At 43.8% G+C, this 16,751-nt stretch overlaps 1 protein-coding gene across 12 annotated transcripts in view; it reads right to left on the bottom strand.

Annotated features, from left to right (window-relative positions):
• Positions 1 to 3,567: 3,567 nt before the first annotated feature.
• MEIOB (meiosis specific with OB-fold) overlaps positions 3,568 to 16,751 on the bottom strand; it is a 30,981-nt gene continuing 17,797 nt past the window's right edge. For 6 of the 12 annotated variants that reach the window (XM_035721964.1, XM_027614146.2, XM_027614145.2 and 3 more), the window contains 4 exons: positions 12,623 to 12,724; positions 11,673 to 11,826; positions 8,913 to 9,096; positions 4,739 to 5,310 (listed from right to left, as the gene is read on the bottom strand). In XM_035721964.1, coding sequence (XP_035577857.1) covers positions 5,041 to 5,310; positions 8,913 to 9,096; positions 11,673 to 11,826; positions 12,623 to 12,724 — 710 coding nt within the window. In that variant the 3' untranslated portion in view covers positions 4,739 to 5,040. Of the gene's footprint in view, positions 3,978 to 4,738; positions 5,311 to 7,886; positions 7,975 to 8,912; positions 9,097 to 11,672; positions 11,827 to 12,622; positions 12,725 to 16,751 lie in introns of those variants that run through there. The other 6 variants (XM_027614148.2, XM_027614151.2, XM_027614149.2 and 3 more) reach the window with 6 other exon arrangements.

Here is a 16,751-nt window from a genome sequence, read left to right on the forward strand (position 1 = left end):
GTATAATTCAACTATAGGGGTGCCTGGCTGGCCCAGTTGGTAGAGCACACGACTTTTTTTTTTTAAAAGACTTATTTATTTGAGAGAGAGAGTGGGGGGGGAGGGGCAGAGAGAGGGGGAGAGAGAGAGAGAGAGAGAATCTCAAGCAGACTCTGTGCTGAGCGCTGAGCCCAACTCTGGGCTTGATCTCAAGATCCTGAGATCATGACCTGAGCCAAAACCAAGAGTTGGATGCTCAACCAAGGGAGCCACCGAGGCACCACGAGCACAAAACTGTTAATCTCAGGGTCATGAGTTCAAGCCGCACCTTGGGCGTGGAGCCTACTTAAAAAAAAAAAAAAATCAATTATAGAAAAAAAATCAAACTATAAAAGCAGAATAGGATTCACACAACAAAAACATTGCCAGATATGAGTGACAGTGAAACTGCTCTCCTTCAACATTTACAATAACATACTCCCTGATCATGTACTGGGTTGTGTGAGTCCAAGCACCTGACATATATGGATGTACTCAGTCTTGACAGTCACCAAGAGAAGTTGGTATCGTTACCCCTGTTTACAAAAGGAGAACCAGAGATGGAGAAGCTCAGAGCCAGAGACCATCCTGGAAGCAGCACATGGAGTGTGAGCCTGTAGTAACAGAGCCTGCCCACACAACCACCTCCATGCAGCTGGGCCTTCAGGTCCCATCTGTAAAATGGACAAACTAACAGTCCTTGTATAAATTGAGTGTTAGGGGCGCCTGAGTGGCTCAATTGGTTAAGCATCTGCCTTCGGCTTGGGTCATGATCCCAGGGTCCTGAGATCGAACCCCAGGTCAGGCTCCTTGCTCAGTGGTGAGTTTGCTTCTCCCTCTTCCTCTGCCCCTCCCCCTGCTTGTGCTCACTGTCAAATAAATAAAATCTTCAAAAATAAAAAAATAATTGCATTTTATACTATAAGTGTTTACTATAGTGTCTGTCGCATGGAAAGCACTCAATAATATTAGCTGTTAATATTATTGTACCAATTTAATGTCCAGAAACTTATCCCAAGGAAATAATTAAGAATGTGGACAAAAATTTAGCTACAGCTGTCACTTCCAATAGCAACAAATGGGGAACATCTTAAATGTCTAACAGTATTGGATTGATTACATTCACTACCCTACATTCACATAATGAAATGATGTACAGCCATTAAAGTTAGGTCAAATATTGAATAAGGTAAAAAGTTTCATTACAAAGTATTAAGTGTAAACACAGATTATAGAGTAACCTGTACTTGCAAACCATATGTTTTAACAAAGACAGATGAATACATGACAGGAAAAACACACAAACATGAGGGTGCTTATAAGCACATGCTGACAGCAGCTGTGATTGGCTGATCACAAGAGCCAAAAGGTGGAAACAGCCCAGATGTCCACAGACAGATGGACGGGTGAACAAAATGTCCATCCACACAGTGGGAAACTCCTCAACCGCAAGAAGGAGGGAAGCACTGATGGCTACTGAGGCATGGGTGAGCCTCAAACACATCATGCTCAGAGAAAGAAGCCAAACACAAAAAGTCACATATCATATGAAGTGCCCAGAGTCGTCAAGCTCATGGACATGAAGCGGATCGGAGTTTACCAGGGGCCGGGGAGGTAGAAATGGAGAGTGATCGTCTAACAGGGACAGAGTGTCAGTTTGGGAAGATGAAAAAGTTCTGGAGATGGATGTGGTGATAGTTACACAACACTGTGAATGTATTTAAGGTCATTCAATTGTACACCTAAAAATGGTTAAAATGATCAATTTTATGTGATTTATATCACATATTCTGCCACGTGCACAGTAGAATCAGGAAAGGAGAATCTTATTGAAAGCAACCACTAGTAGATTAGGAAAAATCCTACAGTCACCACAGTATTTACATAAAGCAAAGCAAACCTGCGGATGGGAAGATGCCAGGACCAGGGGAAGAAGCTCCTGGAGAGCAGTGGCGAGTGGAGGTGCTGGACAGGGACTCGTGTATTTTGTAGTGATGGAATAGGATGCTTCTTCCTTTATGCCTTTGAGTGCGTGAATTCTGGCTAATCTACAACCAAATTTTAGATATCAACCAATTTGTCATCTTCATTTCACAGATGTGTAAGTTAAACTTTGGGAAGCCCCTTTGATTCAGTGTGGCTGACACCTAGCCCTGTAGATTCCTATGGCGTCAGATGAAATCAGCAATTGGAGACCCCTCCAGGGACGGGCATGGGGTTTCTGCGGTTAAATGCTGGTGGACTGAGAGGTCACCGAGGTAGCAGTGAAGAGGCGGTTCAGAGCCTTCCACTGCCCTGCTAGGGCCCACCACTGTGGCTGGGGAACCCTGGGTATGACATATAAGCCTAATTTGAGAATGCCTATATTAGGCATCTGTATTATGCTATTGAGGTCAGTGGGCAACTGAAGCCCCTGGACAGTAGGAGCCCACAAAGCTGGTACCCGCACCTGTGGTCCAGGCATCGGTGCTTTGGGACCTGCTGCCAGAGGTCAGGGCACCAGGAGGCCTGGCATAGCCATTCCTGACACACCACCCGGGCCAGGTGTCCTTCCTGGTCTCCTGTGCTCTTGGACACGCACTGTTGCGTAATCAACAGAGAGTGTGAATGTGTCTTCCAGGTGGGCACCCTCACTTCTCTCTCCTCTCTCCTCACTTCTCTCTCCTCTCCTCTCTTCTCAGGCTCCTCCCAAGCCTGAACCCTCCCCCTCCACCACTCTCCCACCTTCTTTCTCTGTCTGTCTTCTGGAGTCACCTTGCTTAACGCACCCATACCCTGCCCAAGGGGAGCGAGGAAGGAAGCTCTTCATCGGGCACACTCCCCGTCCGCACACCTAGGTCAAGTCCTCCATTGCCTCATTTATTACCACAATTCGGACACTCTAGGGTCCACTCATGCCCCTCGGCCATGGCTGCCTATGGTAAAAGCCAGAGACAACACTACTGACAAGTTTATCTCCCAACACCAGCTTTGTTAAGAGTTTCAGATACTTTTTGTTTTTCACTCCTGTGGTGGGTTCCGGAAATGCCAAACCTCCCAGACTATGGGCCAGCACTGACCGCACTGGTAGGCCTGTGCCCTGCCTGCAGCAAGTGACTCAGAATGGTGTGGGGCTGAGCACAGTGCTCCAGGGCTTTGGCTAGGACCAGTGCAGTGGGTGGGATGGGGGCTAGAGTCCTGTCCAAGCAGCCCTGCCCTTCCAGGTCCCAGACTGGCGCCACTCCTAGAATTTTTGAGACTGGTCTCCTCCCGGGTGATTCAGACTTACACATATCACCCCTGAGTCGGCCAGCCTTCACAAGGGCTGGGTGGCCCCATGTGTCATCAGAGAAGGCAAGGATCAGAGAAGCTCTTCAGTGTTCAAAGCTGCTGCCCAGCACTGCCCGCAGGCTTCCGCTGTTCCCACCCTGCGCCACCGAGAAGCCCTCACCTGTGCCCCACCAGATCCTGGAGAGCAGTCTCAGCCGCCGCCAAGCTCCGGAGAGGTCATTTTTGGAGGTTCTGATCTTTCTCCAGGGAAACAAGACAAAGAGGAAAGGGGCTTAAGAAAATAAATCATTGATATCTGTGGGGAAGATTAAATTTATTTATTAATTCACGCAAACATTTTCCAACTTGGGGAGAGAGGGCAAAGTCAGTAGAAAAAGCCTTCTAAGAAAGGAGCTGGGGTGAATGAGAGATTTTAAGACTTACCCCCTAACCAACTCCAGAAGGAAACACAATAACAATTTATAGAAACATTTTTACCACCTTTGAAAATACAATTTTATCCATAATTTTCAAACTCATTTTCTACTTTCAAGAGAGTTGTAACTCATATTCTTGTCCAAAGTTTAAAGTATCTTGTTTTAAATATTTCCTTGTCCAGACAAATTCCTACTTGCCTCAATAGGGTCTGCGAGCTTACATGAGAGCACACTAATTCTCAATCCACCCCTTGCTCTGTGTGATAAAAAAAACTGTAGGGAGAAAAGAGAGAGACAAGGAATTAATTTTAAAAAATCGCTATGTATATAAAGTTGAAAACCAGTGACCACAACAGAGAATGCAGTAGAGAACCACAACGAGCTGTTTTGCAGGTGTGAGCATAAATTCTAGTGACAGCTGTAAGACAATGGAGAGGGGTTCACATCATGAGGAGTTTGGGAGAGAAATTACACATCTGGCTCCCGATGGTAATTTTGTAAAAATCTATGTTATTGGGGCACCCGGGTGGCTCAGTCAGTTAAGCGGCTGCCTTCGGCTCAGGTCATGATCCCAGGGTCCTGGGATCAAGCCCCACATCGGGCTCCCTGCTCTGTGGGGAGCCTGCTTCTCCCTCTGCCTACCACTTTGCCTACTTGTGCTCTCTCTTTATCTCTCTGTCAAGTAAATAAATTAAAAAAAAAATCTTTTAAAAAAAATCTATATTATTTTTCTCATGACATATCTCTTTTGGTAGGAAAGTTGGAGTTTCTTTTTTTTTTTTTTTTAAAGATTTTATTTATTTATTTGAGAGAGAGAGAATGAGAGACAGGGAGCATGAGAGGGAAGAGGGTCAGAGGGAGAAGCAGACCCCCCGCTGAGCAGGGAGCCCGATGTGGGACTCGATCCTGGGACTCCAGGATCATGACCTGAGCCGAAGGCAGTCGCTTAACCAACTGAGCCACCCAGGCGCCCCGGAAAGTTGGAGTTTCAAATCCAACACCTACAAAAGAAGGGTTTAAAGTGTGTTCAAGGGGCGCTGGCCTGGCTCCATTGGAAGAGCATGCCACTCTCAATCTCCCGGTCATGAGTTCAAGTCCCACGTTGGTTGTAGAGATGACTTAAATAAACAAATAAAGAAATAATATGCAAAAATAAAATGTGTTCAAACTAGCAGCTGTGACAGGCGTTAACCTGTGGTAGTAACCCAAGTCTGTTAGGCTCTGAGGATGTGATGATGCAGTTTGTTAATAATGACATCCTATTTTTGACATTTAACAAAGCACTTTCACCACTTTTTATTTAACATAGAGTGCAAGGGCATGTCAGCTGGCCATGCTAATTCCAAAGACTAACAGGAGAACAGACTAACGTCAGGAAGCACTGTGAAAGGCCGAGGTGGGCAATGAGGATAAGTGGGCGTCTTTCACTGGAGCGCTCCTCCCATGGTCTGGGTGGCCTCATTCTGTAGGGCTCGGCCCCTTTCCTGGCCATGCCTGAGCTATTTTCAACAGCATGTTGTAGAAAACAGATAATGATGCAAATAGCAGTCCTATTCAGGGAAATCCAAAGGCATCCCGTCTGTGTAAAGATGCAGTCGGCGCTGCCCTGCAGAAGACGCGGGTTTTGTCATCTACACATAACCCCAGTTCATCACTGCTGACTGTCGGCCTCTGTGTCTACTCTTCCAGTTCTTCTTTGAATTCATTTTTTAAGAACCCTTTCCTAGTTTCATCACTGATTAATGAATTATATCTTTGACACATTCATTTTATTTTTGTATGAGAGTCATGGGTTTACCCTTTTTGGAAATCATTCTTTGACACTAATATCAGACTTACAAGGACTTGTGTTCATATCCCCATGTGTTTTATTTTTTTTAAGATTTTATTTATTTATTTGAGAGAGAGGGGGAGAGAGAGAGCATGAGAGGGGGGACGGTCAGAGGGAGAAGCAGGCTCCCCGCTGAGCAGGGAGCCCAACGTGGGACTCGATCCCGGGACTCCAGGATCATGACCTGAGCCAAAGGCAGTCGCCCAACCAACTGAGCCACCCAGGCGCCCTCCCCATGTGTTTTAAAACATTAAAATACTGGGGCACCTGGGTAGCTCAGTTGGTTGAGCGTCAGACTCTTGGTTTCGGCTCAGGTCATGATCTCAGGATCCTGGAATCAAGCCTCATGTCAGGCTCCACTCAGCAGAGAATCAGCTTGAGAGTCTCTCTCTCCCTCAGTTCCTCCCCCCATTCATGCTCTCTCTAATAATAAATCTTTTAAAAAAGGTATTAAAATACTTTGCTTTGAAATCCCTCCAACTGCACCATTTTAAGTAGCCATTGTTTTTTGTTTGTTTGTTTTTTAAAGATTTTATTTACTTACTTGAGAGAGAGAAAGCAGGAGCAGAGGCAGAGGGACAGGCAGACTCCCTGCTGAGCTTGATCCCAGGACCCTAGATCATGACCAAGCCGGAGGCAGACACAACCGATGGAGCCACCCAGGCACCCCTGGTAGCCATTGTTTTTAATTGAAATATGATAAATGGCCCATCTCTATAGCAATACTTTGTTTTTTTGTCATATTAGCAGAAATACATGAGTTCTCACTTTTCAAATGACATGTTCTATTTTAACTGATTTAAAATAATTGACATTGTTGGGTGCCTGGGTGCACGGGAAATGGGCACACCTGTTTCTGAGGCTTAGCTGGAGCAGGTGCAGTGTTCCCCAAGACTATTCAGAGTACCCATGAGATCACAACTATTTTCAGATTATACTAAGACGCCATTTGCCTTTCTCACCCTCGCTCTTGGGCAGAACACACTGTGGTTTTCTAGAGGCTGTGGGACATGAGATGATATCGTTGCTGACTGTTAATGGAATGTGGGCTCCTGGACAGGTTTTAAATTATTCTCAATGTCATGTTCTAGTGCAGTAAATACCGACAGATACAACTCTCTTAAAAGCTTGAAAACTTTTAAGTGTAAAGGAGAAAGCATTTGAGACTGATAGGAGACAGCCTAGGCTGTAACCCACCTCACCTGTGACCTGGCACAGGTAGCAACATTTCTGGGTCCCACCTTCCACATTTGCAAAACAAAAGGAGTTTGTCTCGGGGTGCCTGGGTGGCTCAGTCGTTAAGCGTCTGCCTTCGGCTCAGGTCATGATCCCAGGGTCCTGGGATCCAGCCCCTCATCGGGCTCCCTGCTCGGCGGGAAGCCTGCTTCTCCCTCTCACTCCCCCTGCTTGTGTTCCCTCTCTTGCTATGTCTGTCTGTCAAATAAATAAATAAAAAATCTTAAAATAAAAAAAAAGGAGGTTGTCTCACTCCCTCTTTACACCTTTAATACTAAGATTCTATGATCCTCTCACACTGAAGCATTGCTAGTGCTGCTCCAACTAGAGATGCAGGATCACAGAGCTCTAGAGGGTCAAAGAGGCTGAGGAGTGGTAGAGTTGGGGTTCAAACTCAGTCTGTCTCTCCCCTGTGTGACTGTGCCACCTGATACTTCTCACTGAAGTGAGGAGCACTGCTACACAGGCGGGACGGGGGTAGGACAGGGGTGGGGGAACCAGCTTTGACTCTATAGCCCAGGGCCCTCCATGGACTAAACATAACAGATATTGTCTTTGTTGGTCTATTTTTTTCCCCCCCAAGATTTTATTTTTAAGTACTCTCTACACCGGACGTGGGGCTCAAACTCACAACCTCAAGATCAAGAGTCACATGCTAACTGAGGGTTGTTGGAGGGGAGGGGGTGGAGGGATGGGGTAACTGGGTGATGGACTTTGGGGAGGGTATGTGTTGTAATGAGCACTGGGTATTATGTAAGACTGATGAATCACAGATCTGAACCCCTGAAACAAATAATATGTTATATGTTAATTGATTGATTTTAAACTTTAAAAATATTTTTTAAAAAAGAGTCACATGCTTTACCGACTGAGTTAACCAGACACCTATGTTGGTCTATTCCTTTGGTGTCATGTGGAATCCCTTTATACTATACAAAAAAACAAAACAAAAAAACCTGATTACTTGCATTGTTTCCATGTTAGCCAAATTCTTCTGCATATTTGGGAACTGGACATTATTAAAAATAAAAAATTCCCTAATTTATTAGGTCATACTCTAGGATTTTCTTATTACTTGAATATATAGAACAATATAGTACTGTAAAATACACTAACTTTTAAATAAATTTTGCTTCTTTCCAGAAGAAGTTGCCACTTCAATGCGGTTTTCTGTTCATCCGTCATTGCAAGAAACTCATTTACCTGGTTAAAACAATCAAACAGATGTTTCCAAAGTCCATATAAATAATTCATCTCAACAATGTGAAACTTGGCTTTGTGCACTAGAATGGAATTTTATTTATAGTAATTACAGCTCAATTCTCTTAATGGAGGAGATAAGGTCAGAAAGGCTCCAAACTGATTCTCTGAAACCAGTCAGGTGGTTCAGCCCAGAAAACTTCCCTTAACGAACTAAAGACAGAGTAGGGCTGGGGGCTAATAGCAAAGTGCAGGAGCTGGCTTTAACAAGAAAAAACCAAGTGCCCATCAACGCACACACTACCAAGTATCTGCTGCCCTCCTGAAGGAGGAGGGCGCTATGTGTGTTCTGACTGTGGTGACTTCCTTCAGCTGGTTGGTGAAATATCACCACACCCTCCTTCTGCCTTAACCTATCAACATCTCCAATGTGCTGTTCCACGCACTGTTACTCGACTATAGAAAGTGTCTTCTTGGGGTGCCTGGGTGGCTCAGTGGTTAAGCATCTGCCTTCGGCTCAGGTCATGATCCCAGGGTCTTAGGATCAAGCCCTGCATCAAGCTCCCTGCTCGGCGGGAAGCCTGCTTCTCCCTCTCCCACTCCCCCTGCTTGTGTTCCTGCTCTCGCTGTGTCTCTCTCTGTCAAATAAATAAATAAAATCTTTAAAAAAAAAAAAAGAAAGAAAGTGCCTTCTTTCTCTCCAGTGGTCAACAGCCTCGGCCGCTGTACCCAACAGCAAAATCAGCTGTGATTTGAATACACAATATGCAATTATTTGTTCATTAAAACAATGCATGTTTAAATCAAGCTTGATTTTCCCCCCAGACCTCTTTATTAATGAATTAATTTCTATCAACTGTTCACTGAAATAACCTATACTTGGGGGGAAGGGAATTCAATTTGGAATTATTTCTAAACACATTTTCCTTTCTGTTACTTACCGTGCAGCCTAAAGTCTCCTCAGCAACACTTCCTGTAAGACTGCAGGCATGGAGGGTACCTGTGTGGTCAGTGAGGTCAATTAGCAAGTGGAAGCTGAGAAAAACAGATTTAAATTCAAAAGAATCTTTGTTGCAAGCAGTACAAGTGCTGGATGCTTCCTTTACAACGTAACCACAGCCGGAGCTGAAAAGAAACAAAGACAAGGATAAAATGTGAAGGCCATAAATGTCCAACCTGATCTCTAGCAGAACCCTGCTCCCTTAAAAGTCTAAATCAGAGTAACTTCAGAGTGCTCAGTGCAGTGCAGGATGCCAGACAGACATATGAAATGAGGAACAACATGCAATTAATCCCATTTACACCGCCCTGCCTCCTACCCTACCCCTGCTAGGTCTCCTTTCCTTCACCCCTTCCTGGCTCCCAACAGCCACAGAACCGGTGCCTCAGCCCCACCTCTGCCCCGGCCCGTCCCATTCCTCGCTACCGTGGGTATGTCCACCCAGCCTCCCTGGCTCAGGGTTCCAAGGAAGGAGTCCTGTCGTGTGCCTAGAAAGCCTGAGGTCCATGAATGCTCGCTTGAGGCTTCTGTGCTAGGCCTCGGCACATCGACAGAAGAATCCTAGGGTTGGTCAGGTTCACACCCCAAATGCTCTTAGTACAGCTAGTGACACACACTTCTCCCTCTAAGGGGTGATTACATGCTATTCTCATATTTTGAGGCAGGTCTTACATTAGCCAATTTGGACAGAAAGACTAACTTAAATTTCTCAAGTAGAGGGTGTGATCTGAAATAGTGCTTTCCTGTCTGGGCACAGATCACCTTTAAGGTAAATTTCAGATGCTTTTCCTCAGATATCAATATTAAAGATATAGGAAAAAATTAGGGAGACAATAAAATTTTCCAAAAGTTTTTGAAAAATGTTTTTCAAAAAGTAAACACTTGACTTACACAGCAGCCTCCACATTGGTTTTTTCAATTTTAATACCAAATCATAAAATGTTTTCAAAATCTATATGTCAGTATCTTGACTATGGTGGTAGATACACAAACCTGCATATGTGATAAAACCATATAGAACTTCACACACACACACACACACACACACACACACACACACACACACACGACTGCATGTCAATGTGGTGAAATTTCAATAAAATCACCAAATTGAAATAATGTCAGTATCCTGGCTATGATATAATACTGTAGTTTCGTAAAATGTTACCACTGGGAGAAAGTGGATAAAGTGTATGTGGGTTCTCTCTGTATTTTTTTTTTAAGATTTTGATTTATTTATTTGAGCAAGAGATAGAGCCAGAGAGCACAAGCTGGGGGAATGGCAGAGGGAGAGGGAGAAGCAGGCTCCTTGAGCCTGACATCAGGCTCAATCCCAGGAACCCAAGATCATGACTGGGGCAAAGGCAGAGGCCCAACTGACTGAGCCACCCAGGTGCCCCTCTCTTTATTATTTTTTACAACTCCATGTGAATCTAGAACTATCTCAATAAATTTTCTTTTCTTTTTTTTTTAAGTAGACTCCATGCCCAATACAGAGCCCAACGTGGGGCTTGAACTCAGAACCCTGAGGTTAAGACCTGAATTCAAGAGTCAGATGCTTAACTGAGCCACCCACGCACCCCTCAGTAAAAATTTTTTTTTAAAGATTTTCATTTATTCATGAGAGAGAGAGAGAGAGAGTGAGAGGCAGAGGGAGAAGCAGGCTCCCAAAGAGCAGGGAGCCCGATGAGGAACTCGATCCCAGGACCCTGGGATCATAACCTGAGCCAAAGGCAGACGCTCAACCATCTGAGCCACCCAGGCACCCAAAATTTTCAATTACAAAAATTCATAGACTTTCACAGTAACATTTTAGATGTTTCTTGCCAAGCATTTTTCAGCTAATATTATTAAATCCCTGGGGTTTCCTTTATAAAAGAGTAGATACTAACTTTGACTTAGGAGAGGCTGTAAATCATATTCACCATGAGGCTCTAAATAATTTTTTTTAAATGCTGTCCCTTGCATTGCTATAGGACACGGCAACCAAAATAATATTCTAATATAAAACAACAGTTTGTCACCTCAGTTAAAAGTTTCTAGCAGCAGGGGTGCCCGGGTGGCTCAGTCGGTGAAGCACCTGCCTTCAGCTCAGGTCATGATTCCAGGGTCCTGGGATCGAGCCCCACATCGGGCTCCCTGCTCAGTGGGGAGTCTGCTTCTCCCTCTGCCCCTCCCCCCTGTTCATGCTCTCTCTTTCTCTCAAATAAATAAATAAAATCTTTAAAAAGTTTCTGGCAGAATTCTGTCTTTATATTTTAGGATTGCAGAAACACAGCAAATCAAATTTTACTTTAAAAGGTAATTATAACCTTTGAATCTACATAGTGTGCCTTGGAAACTGCATTATGGGTTATTTATTTATACATTTCTTTTTTTTAAGATTTTATTTATTTATTTTAGAGAGAGAATGAGAGATAGAGAGCACGAGAGGGAAGAGGGTCAGAGGGAGAAGCAAGACTCCCCGCTGAGCAGGGAGCCCAATGCAGGACTCGATCCTGGGACTCCAGGATCATGACCTGAGCCGAAGGCAGTCGCTTAACCAACTGAGCCACTCAGGTGCCCTATGCATTTCTTTAAAATACATAACAACTATTATGTCAAAGAATAGCTTTAACTTTAATAGAGCTTAAAATATATTAACAATAGTTGGTCTTTATTTCTTACAAGAATGAATTTGCTGACAATACAGGCCGCTTACCATCGGTGTCGAACTACTGTTGTGCTGTCATCATCAATGTTCAGTGTAGAAATGAAAGCATAAAGAATGCCGTAGAAAGGGTCAGCCTTCCCTTCGTTCTTTGAAGCTTTTACCTTTAATTGCTCAACTGTATAGACATCAACTATTGTATTTACTAAAAATAAAAAGTAGTTATTACAGCTCTCTATTTATTCTAAGAATGCCAAAAGATTATATCCAAATAGAAAAAGCTATAAAGTTCAAATGAGAACATGTAATAGCTTCAGTTGAGTAACAGAAAAATTATTACATTTACTATATTGAAACTGATTATGTAAATGGACATAACAGCAAAAATAAGCAAAAAAAGGCAAAGAATGAGAAATTTAATTCCTTTTATGTCAATGAAGACTTTGTAGTCATCGGAAGATGCCATTAAAAGAATGGGAAGGCAACCCTCAGCGTGGGAGATGCTAGCAATCTTTAAAGGAGACAAAGGACTCATATCCAGAATATATAAATAATTCTTAAAAATTAATAAGAGGGGTGCCTGGGTGGCTCATTCATTAAGCGTCTGTCTTCGGCAGTCAGCTCAATTTTTTTAACTTCCATCAGATTGCCAAAAGGTTACTGAAGCCTCTAAAAGTTTAAAGATTATTTATTTATTTATTCCAGAGAGAGTGAGAATGTGTGGGGGCAGAGAGAGGAGCAGAGGGAAAGGGAGAGGCAGAGAATCCTAAGCAGACTCCGCACTGAGTGCAGAGCCCCACATGGGCCTGATCCCACAACCCCAAGATCACGACCCAAGCCAAAAACAAGAGTCAACGCCCAACTGACTGAGCCACCCAGGTGACCCAAAACCTCTAAAAGTTTTAAACAACCTTTTAAAAAGTGTAAATATAGCATTTACAGGATAAGAATATGGTATCTTTTACTATGTAAAACAAAAATAATATTTAAAGGTCACTTACAATTTATAGATTCTTTCAAATAACTGTCGATCTCATCATCCAGAGGATTTGTTTCTTTATTTTCTCTTATAAAATTCAATAGGATGTTAGCTTCTGGGGTATCTTAAATAAAAGATGCATAATAAGTGAAAAGCAACTGATAACTTATTTTTTTAAAAGATTTCTTTGAGAGAGTACACAGGTAAGCAGTGGGGAGGGGCAGAGGGAGAGGGAGAGGGAGTCCCAAGCAGATTCCCCGCTAAGTGCAGAGCCCAACATGGGGTTCCATCCAAGGACCCTGAGATCATGACCTGAGCTGAAATCAAGAGTCAGCTGCTCAACTGACTAAACCACCCAGCCACCCCAAGATTGATTTTATTTGCTTACTTACTTACGTAGAGAATCTCAAGCAGACTCCGTGCTGAGCATGGAGCCAGAGGCAGGGCTTGGTCTCATGACCCTAAGATCAAGACCTGGGCCGAAATCAAGAGTCAGACACTTAACCGACTCAGCCAGCCGGGTGACCCTGATTACTTTTTAAATAGCTGTGAATGATCCAATATTATTTTTAATGGTAAAAGTGAAGACATATATAAACATAGTCAAATAGATTATTATGCAGCCAATTAGCCATGTGACGTGGTAGTCTACTAAATGAAGGGACATACACCAGATATTGTTAAAGAGCAGCTTATAGAACGACCTGGTGCAATTTCCTCTCAATTAAAAAAAAAACATATATATACATAGGTATGCAAAATTATCTGGAAGAGTATATACCAAAGAAATGATTCTCTTATAAGATGGTGAGATTATAGGTGCTCGTTGTTTTCCTTTTGCTATTATGTATTTTCTGAATTTTATATGTATTTCTTTTCTAAGCAGGAAAAAAAATTTAAGTGTATTTGAAAGCCTTGTTGCTTGACTTGGGACACAAGTATTCTCAGGAATAGTCAGATGGTGTGCCCAAAGGCAAGAATGTGAGTTTGAAAAAGGGCTCCCATGTGACTCTGACACTCTTCAACCTCAAGCCCCCCAACACTTGACGGCCTTTCAGCCTTCCCTCACCCACTCTGACATTCTGCAAACGTGCTGGTGCTTTTACCCCTGGCGCCCTGACCCTGGGGCAGAGGCAGGGGCTTCTTCCTCTCTCCCATCCAACCCTGCGTCTAACCACTGTTCTTTCACATAACTAGACTGAAGCCCCTTGTGAGCAAGGGTCTGCCTCTTTAGCTCTGTAGTTCCAGTACCTAATATAGCAACTGTCCTACTCATCTGGCCATCTACCTATCAAGTCCTGCCTTGTTCTGGAAAGGACTTATGTTATCTCAGTACTTGGCAAATGAAAGGCATTTGAGAGTTATTTGTAACTTAATGAGTGAATGAGTGGATGTTTTTGAAACACTGACAGAAGTGCTGCAAGCCAGACAGGAGCAGGTGCTGGAGTGAGGCTGTGGAAATCAAACCCCCGGGGCTTTCTGCAGGCACTGCTGTAAAGATCCCTCCTGTCGACAAGCTTATCTGGGACTGTCTGATGGACACTCTTCCGGGCAGAGAAAGCCATAAGGAAAGCTAGGATGAAAGCTTAAGCCTTTGGAGGTTTTAGTTTGTACTTGGTGGGTGTAGCCCAGGAAGTTACAAACAAGGCTGATTTAAAGAAGCACATTAAAATTCACACACCCTTTTAAGTACTCTCCTTTGTCTCTGAGAAACAGGCATTTATTCTAATGCTGCTGGCATTTCCCTTTTCAGGCTGTGTTCAGAACCAAACAGATAACATTCACTGAATATGTGTTTCATTAACTTAGCCTTGAGTTATTTTTTTTTAATATTTTATTTATTTATTTATTTGAGAGAGTGAGAATGAGAGAGAGAGAGAGAGAGCACCTGAGAGGGGGTAGGGTCAGAGGGAGAAGCAGACTTCCCACCGAGCAGGGAACCCAATGCGGAACTCGATCCAAGGACTCCAGGATCCTGACCTGAGCGGAAGGCAGTCGCTCAACCAACTGAGCCACCCAGGCGCCCAGCCTTGAGTTACTGATACAATTGTCCTATCAAGCTTGATAACCTTTTCCAACAGACAAATCCAATTGTCTTTAGAAACTTTCCCAGGCCTGGGGCACCTGGGTGGCTCAGTCGTTAAGCATCTGCCTTGGGCTCAGGTCATGATCCCAGGGTCCTGGTATCGAGCCCCACATCGGGCTCCCTGCTCGGCAGGAAGCCTGCTTCTCCTTCTCCCTCTCCCCCTGCTTGTGTTCCCTCTTGCTGTGTCTGTCAAATAAATAAAATATTTTAAAAAAATAAAAAAATAAAATCATTGACATTACTCTATATAATACTAACAAGGCAATTATTAAGTTATTAAAAATAATAAACCATAGTACACCCCTCAAAAAAAAAAATAAAGGAATTGAAGAGTTGCACTCTTGTCCCAAATGTTGAGAATAGATTGTGGTTGCGTCACCATCAATTTACAACAAAGCAGCTAGAGTGATCCTTTCAGTACTTAGAAAATGTCTCTGCTCTGTTCCAAACCCTTTGCTACAGAGTAAAAGCCAACATTCTTTCATTAGCCTATAAGGCCTTCTTGACACCGACTCTTCTCCTCTGACCTTGACTCCTCCTCCTGCCTGTGCTCCATGAGCTCCAGCCACACCGGCCTCCTTGCTGTTCTGCCCTCACACAGGCACATGCCAACCTCTGGGCCTTTGCACTGGCTGTTCCAGTACTAAGGGCCTGGTGCTTTTTCCCGGGTTAACCCGCCACGGCCTCATCATGTCTTTGCTCAAATGTCACCTTCCTAAGGAGGCCTATCTGACTACTCTCTGTGAAGTGCAACCTGCCCTATACACCATGTCATCCTGGACTCTCCTGACCCTGTTCCTCTTCTTCTTCAATATTTCATAATTCACAAATGTGTTATCTTTATCGTTTATCATCTGTGTCTCTCCTGCTAGAATGTGAGCTTCATGTGGGCAGAGAAATTTGTGTTTTGTCACTGGTCCCCAGGACAATGCCCTGCACACAGCATGTGCATGTCACATCACCTTCCATGATGCCACTTTCAGGGACATGGTGTTCAGAGGATGCACAAGGTCTAGTGCACTTATGTGGCACAGAGTCTTGTCATTTTATGTCATATTTCATAGCAATACTACTTTAAAAAATTCTCATGATGGTTTGGCCAAAGACATAAAATTGCTTTGTAATTCTCAGTCACTGTAGGGGCACCTGGCTAGCTCAGTCAGTGAAGCGTCTGCCTTCGGCTCAGGTCATGATCTCAGGGTCCTGGGATTGAATCCCATGTCGGCCTCCTTGCTCAGCAGGGAGCCTGCTTCTCCCTCTCCCTCTGCCCCTCTCCCCTGCTCGTGCTCATTTGCTTGCTCTCTCTGTCAAATAAATAAAATCTTTAAAAAAACTAAAAATAAAAATCAGTCACTGTTGATGCTTTGTTAGAGACCAGCAGAGGGAGCTATTGTCAAAAATGACCCACTATTACAGTTCCATCTTCCTGAGGCTGGGAAGGACCATGGGAATTCTGCATTCTTCCATGGTGCTGGACTCATCTCTCTATCTGCAGTACAGAGGACTGTGAGGATATTTAAGGTCACCGACCCCTCACGTCTCCCCAGACCCTGTTCCCCAGACTGCATGTTGGAATAAGCTATAATTCCTTTCAATAACCACTCTGGTGGGCCTTCTGGGCATTTTGTTATGATATGAACTCATGATGTAACATGTATGTTCTCCGTGTTCCAGTACTAAGTTATGTGAATATAGTAAAACTGTATTTATTTTTAAAATAGTCAGTAATTGGGCGCCTGGGTGGCTCAGTCGTTAAGCGTCTGCCTTTGGCTCAGGTCAAGATCCCAGGGTCCTGGGATCAAGCCCTGCGTCGGGCTCCCTGCTCAGCGGGAAGCCTGCTTCTCCCCTCTCCCACTCCTCCTGCTTGTGTTCCTGCTCTTGCCAAATAAATAAATAAAATAAATCTTTTTAAAAACAAATAAATAAAATAGTCAATAATTTAGGTGATCCAATCAATTACATTGATCTCACCAGAATCATCACAAGGGATGATGCTTTAAAAATGAGTCTGGGGCCAGGCTGCGCAGCGAAGAAAATGAATAGACAGCTTGTTGTGCACGTCATA

This window comes from Zalophus californianus, chromosome 10, assembly GCF_009762305.2.
Source record: "Zalophus californianus isolate mZalCal1 chromosome 10, mZalCal1.pri.v2, whole genome shotgun sequence".
In the NCBI taxonomy this organism is placed as follows: Eukaryota; Metazoa; Chordata; class Mammalia; order Carnivora; family Otariidae; genus Zalophus; species Zalophus californianus.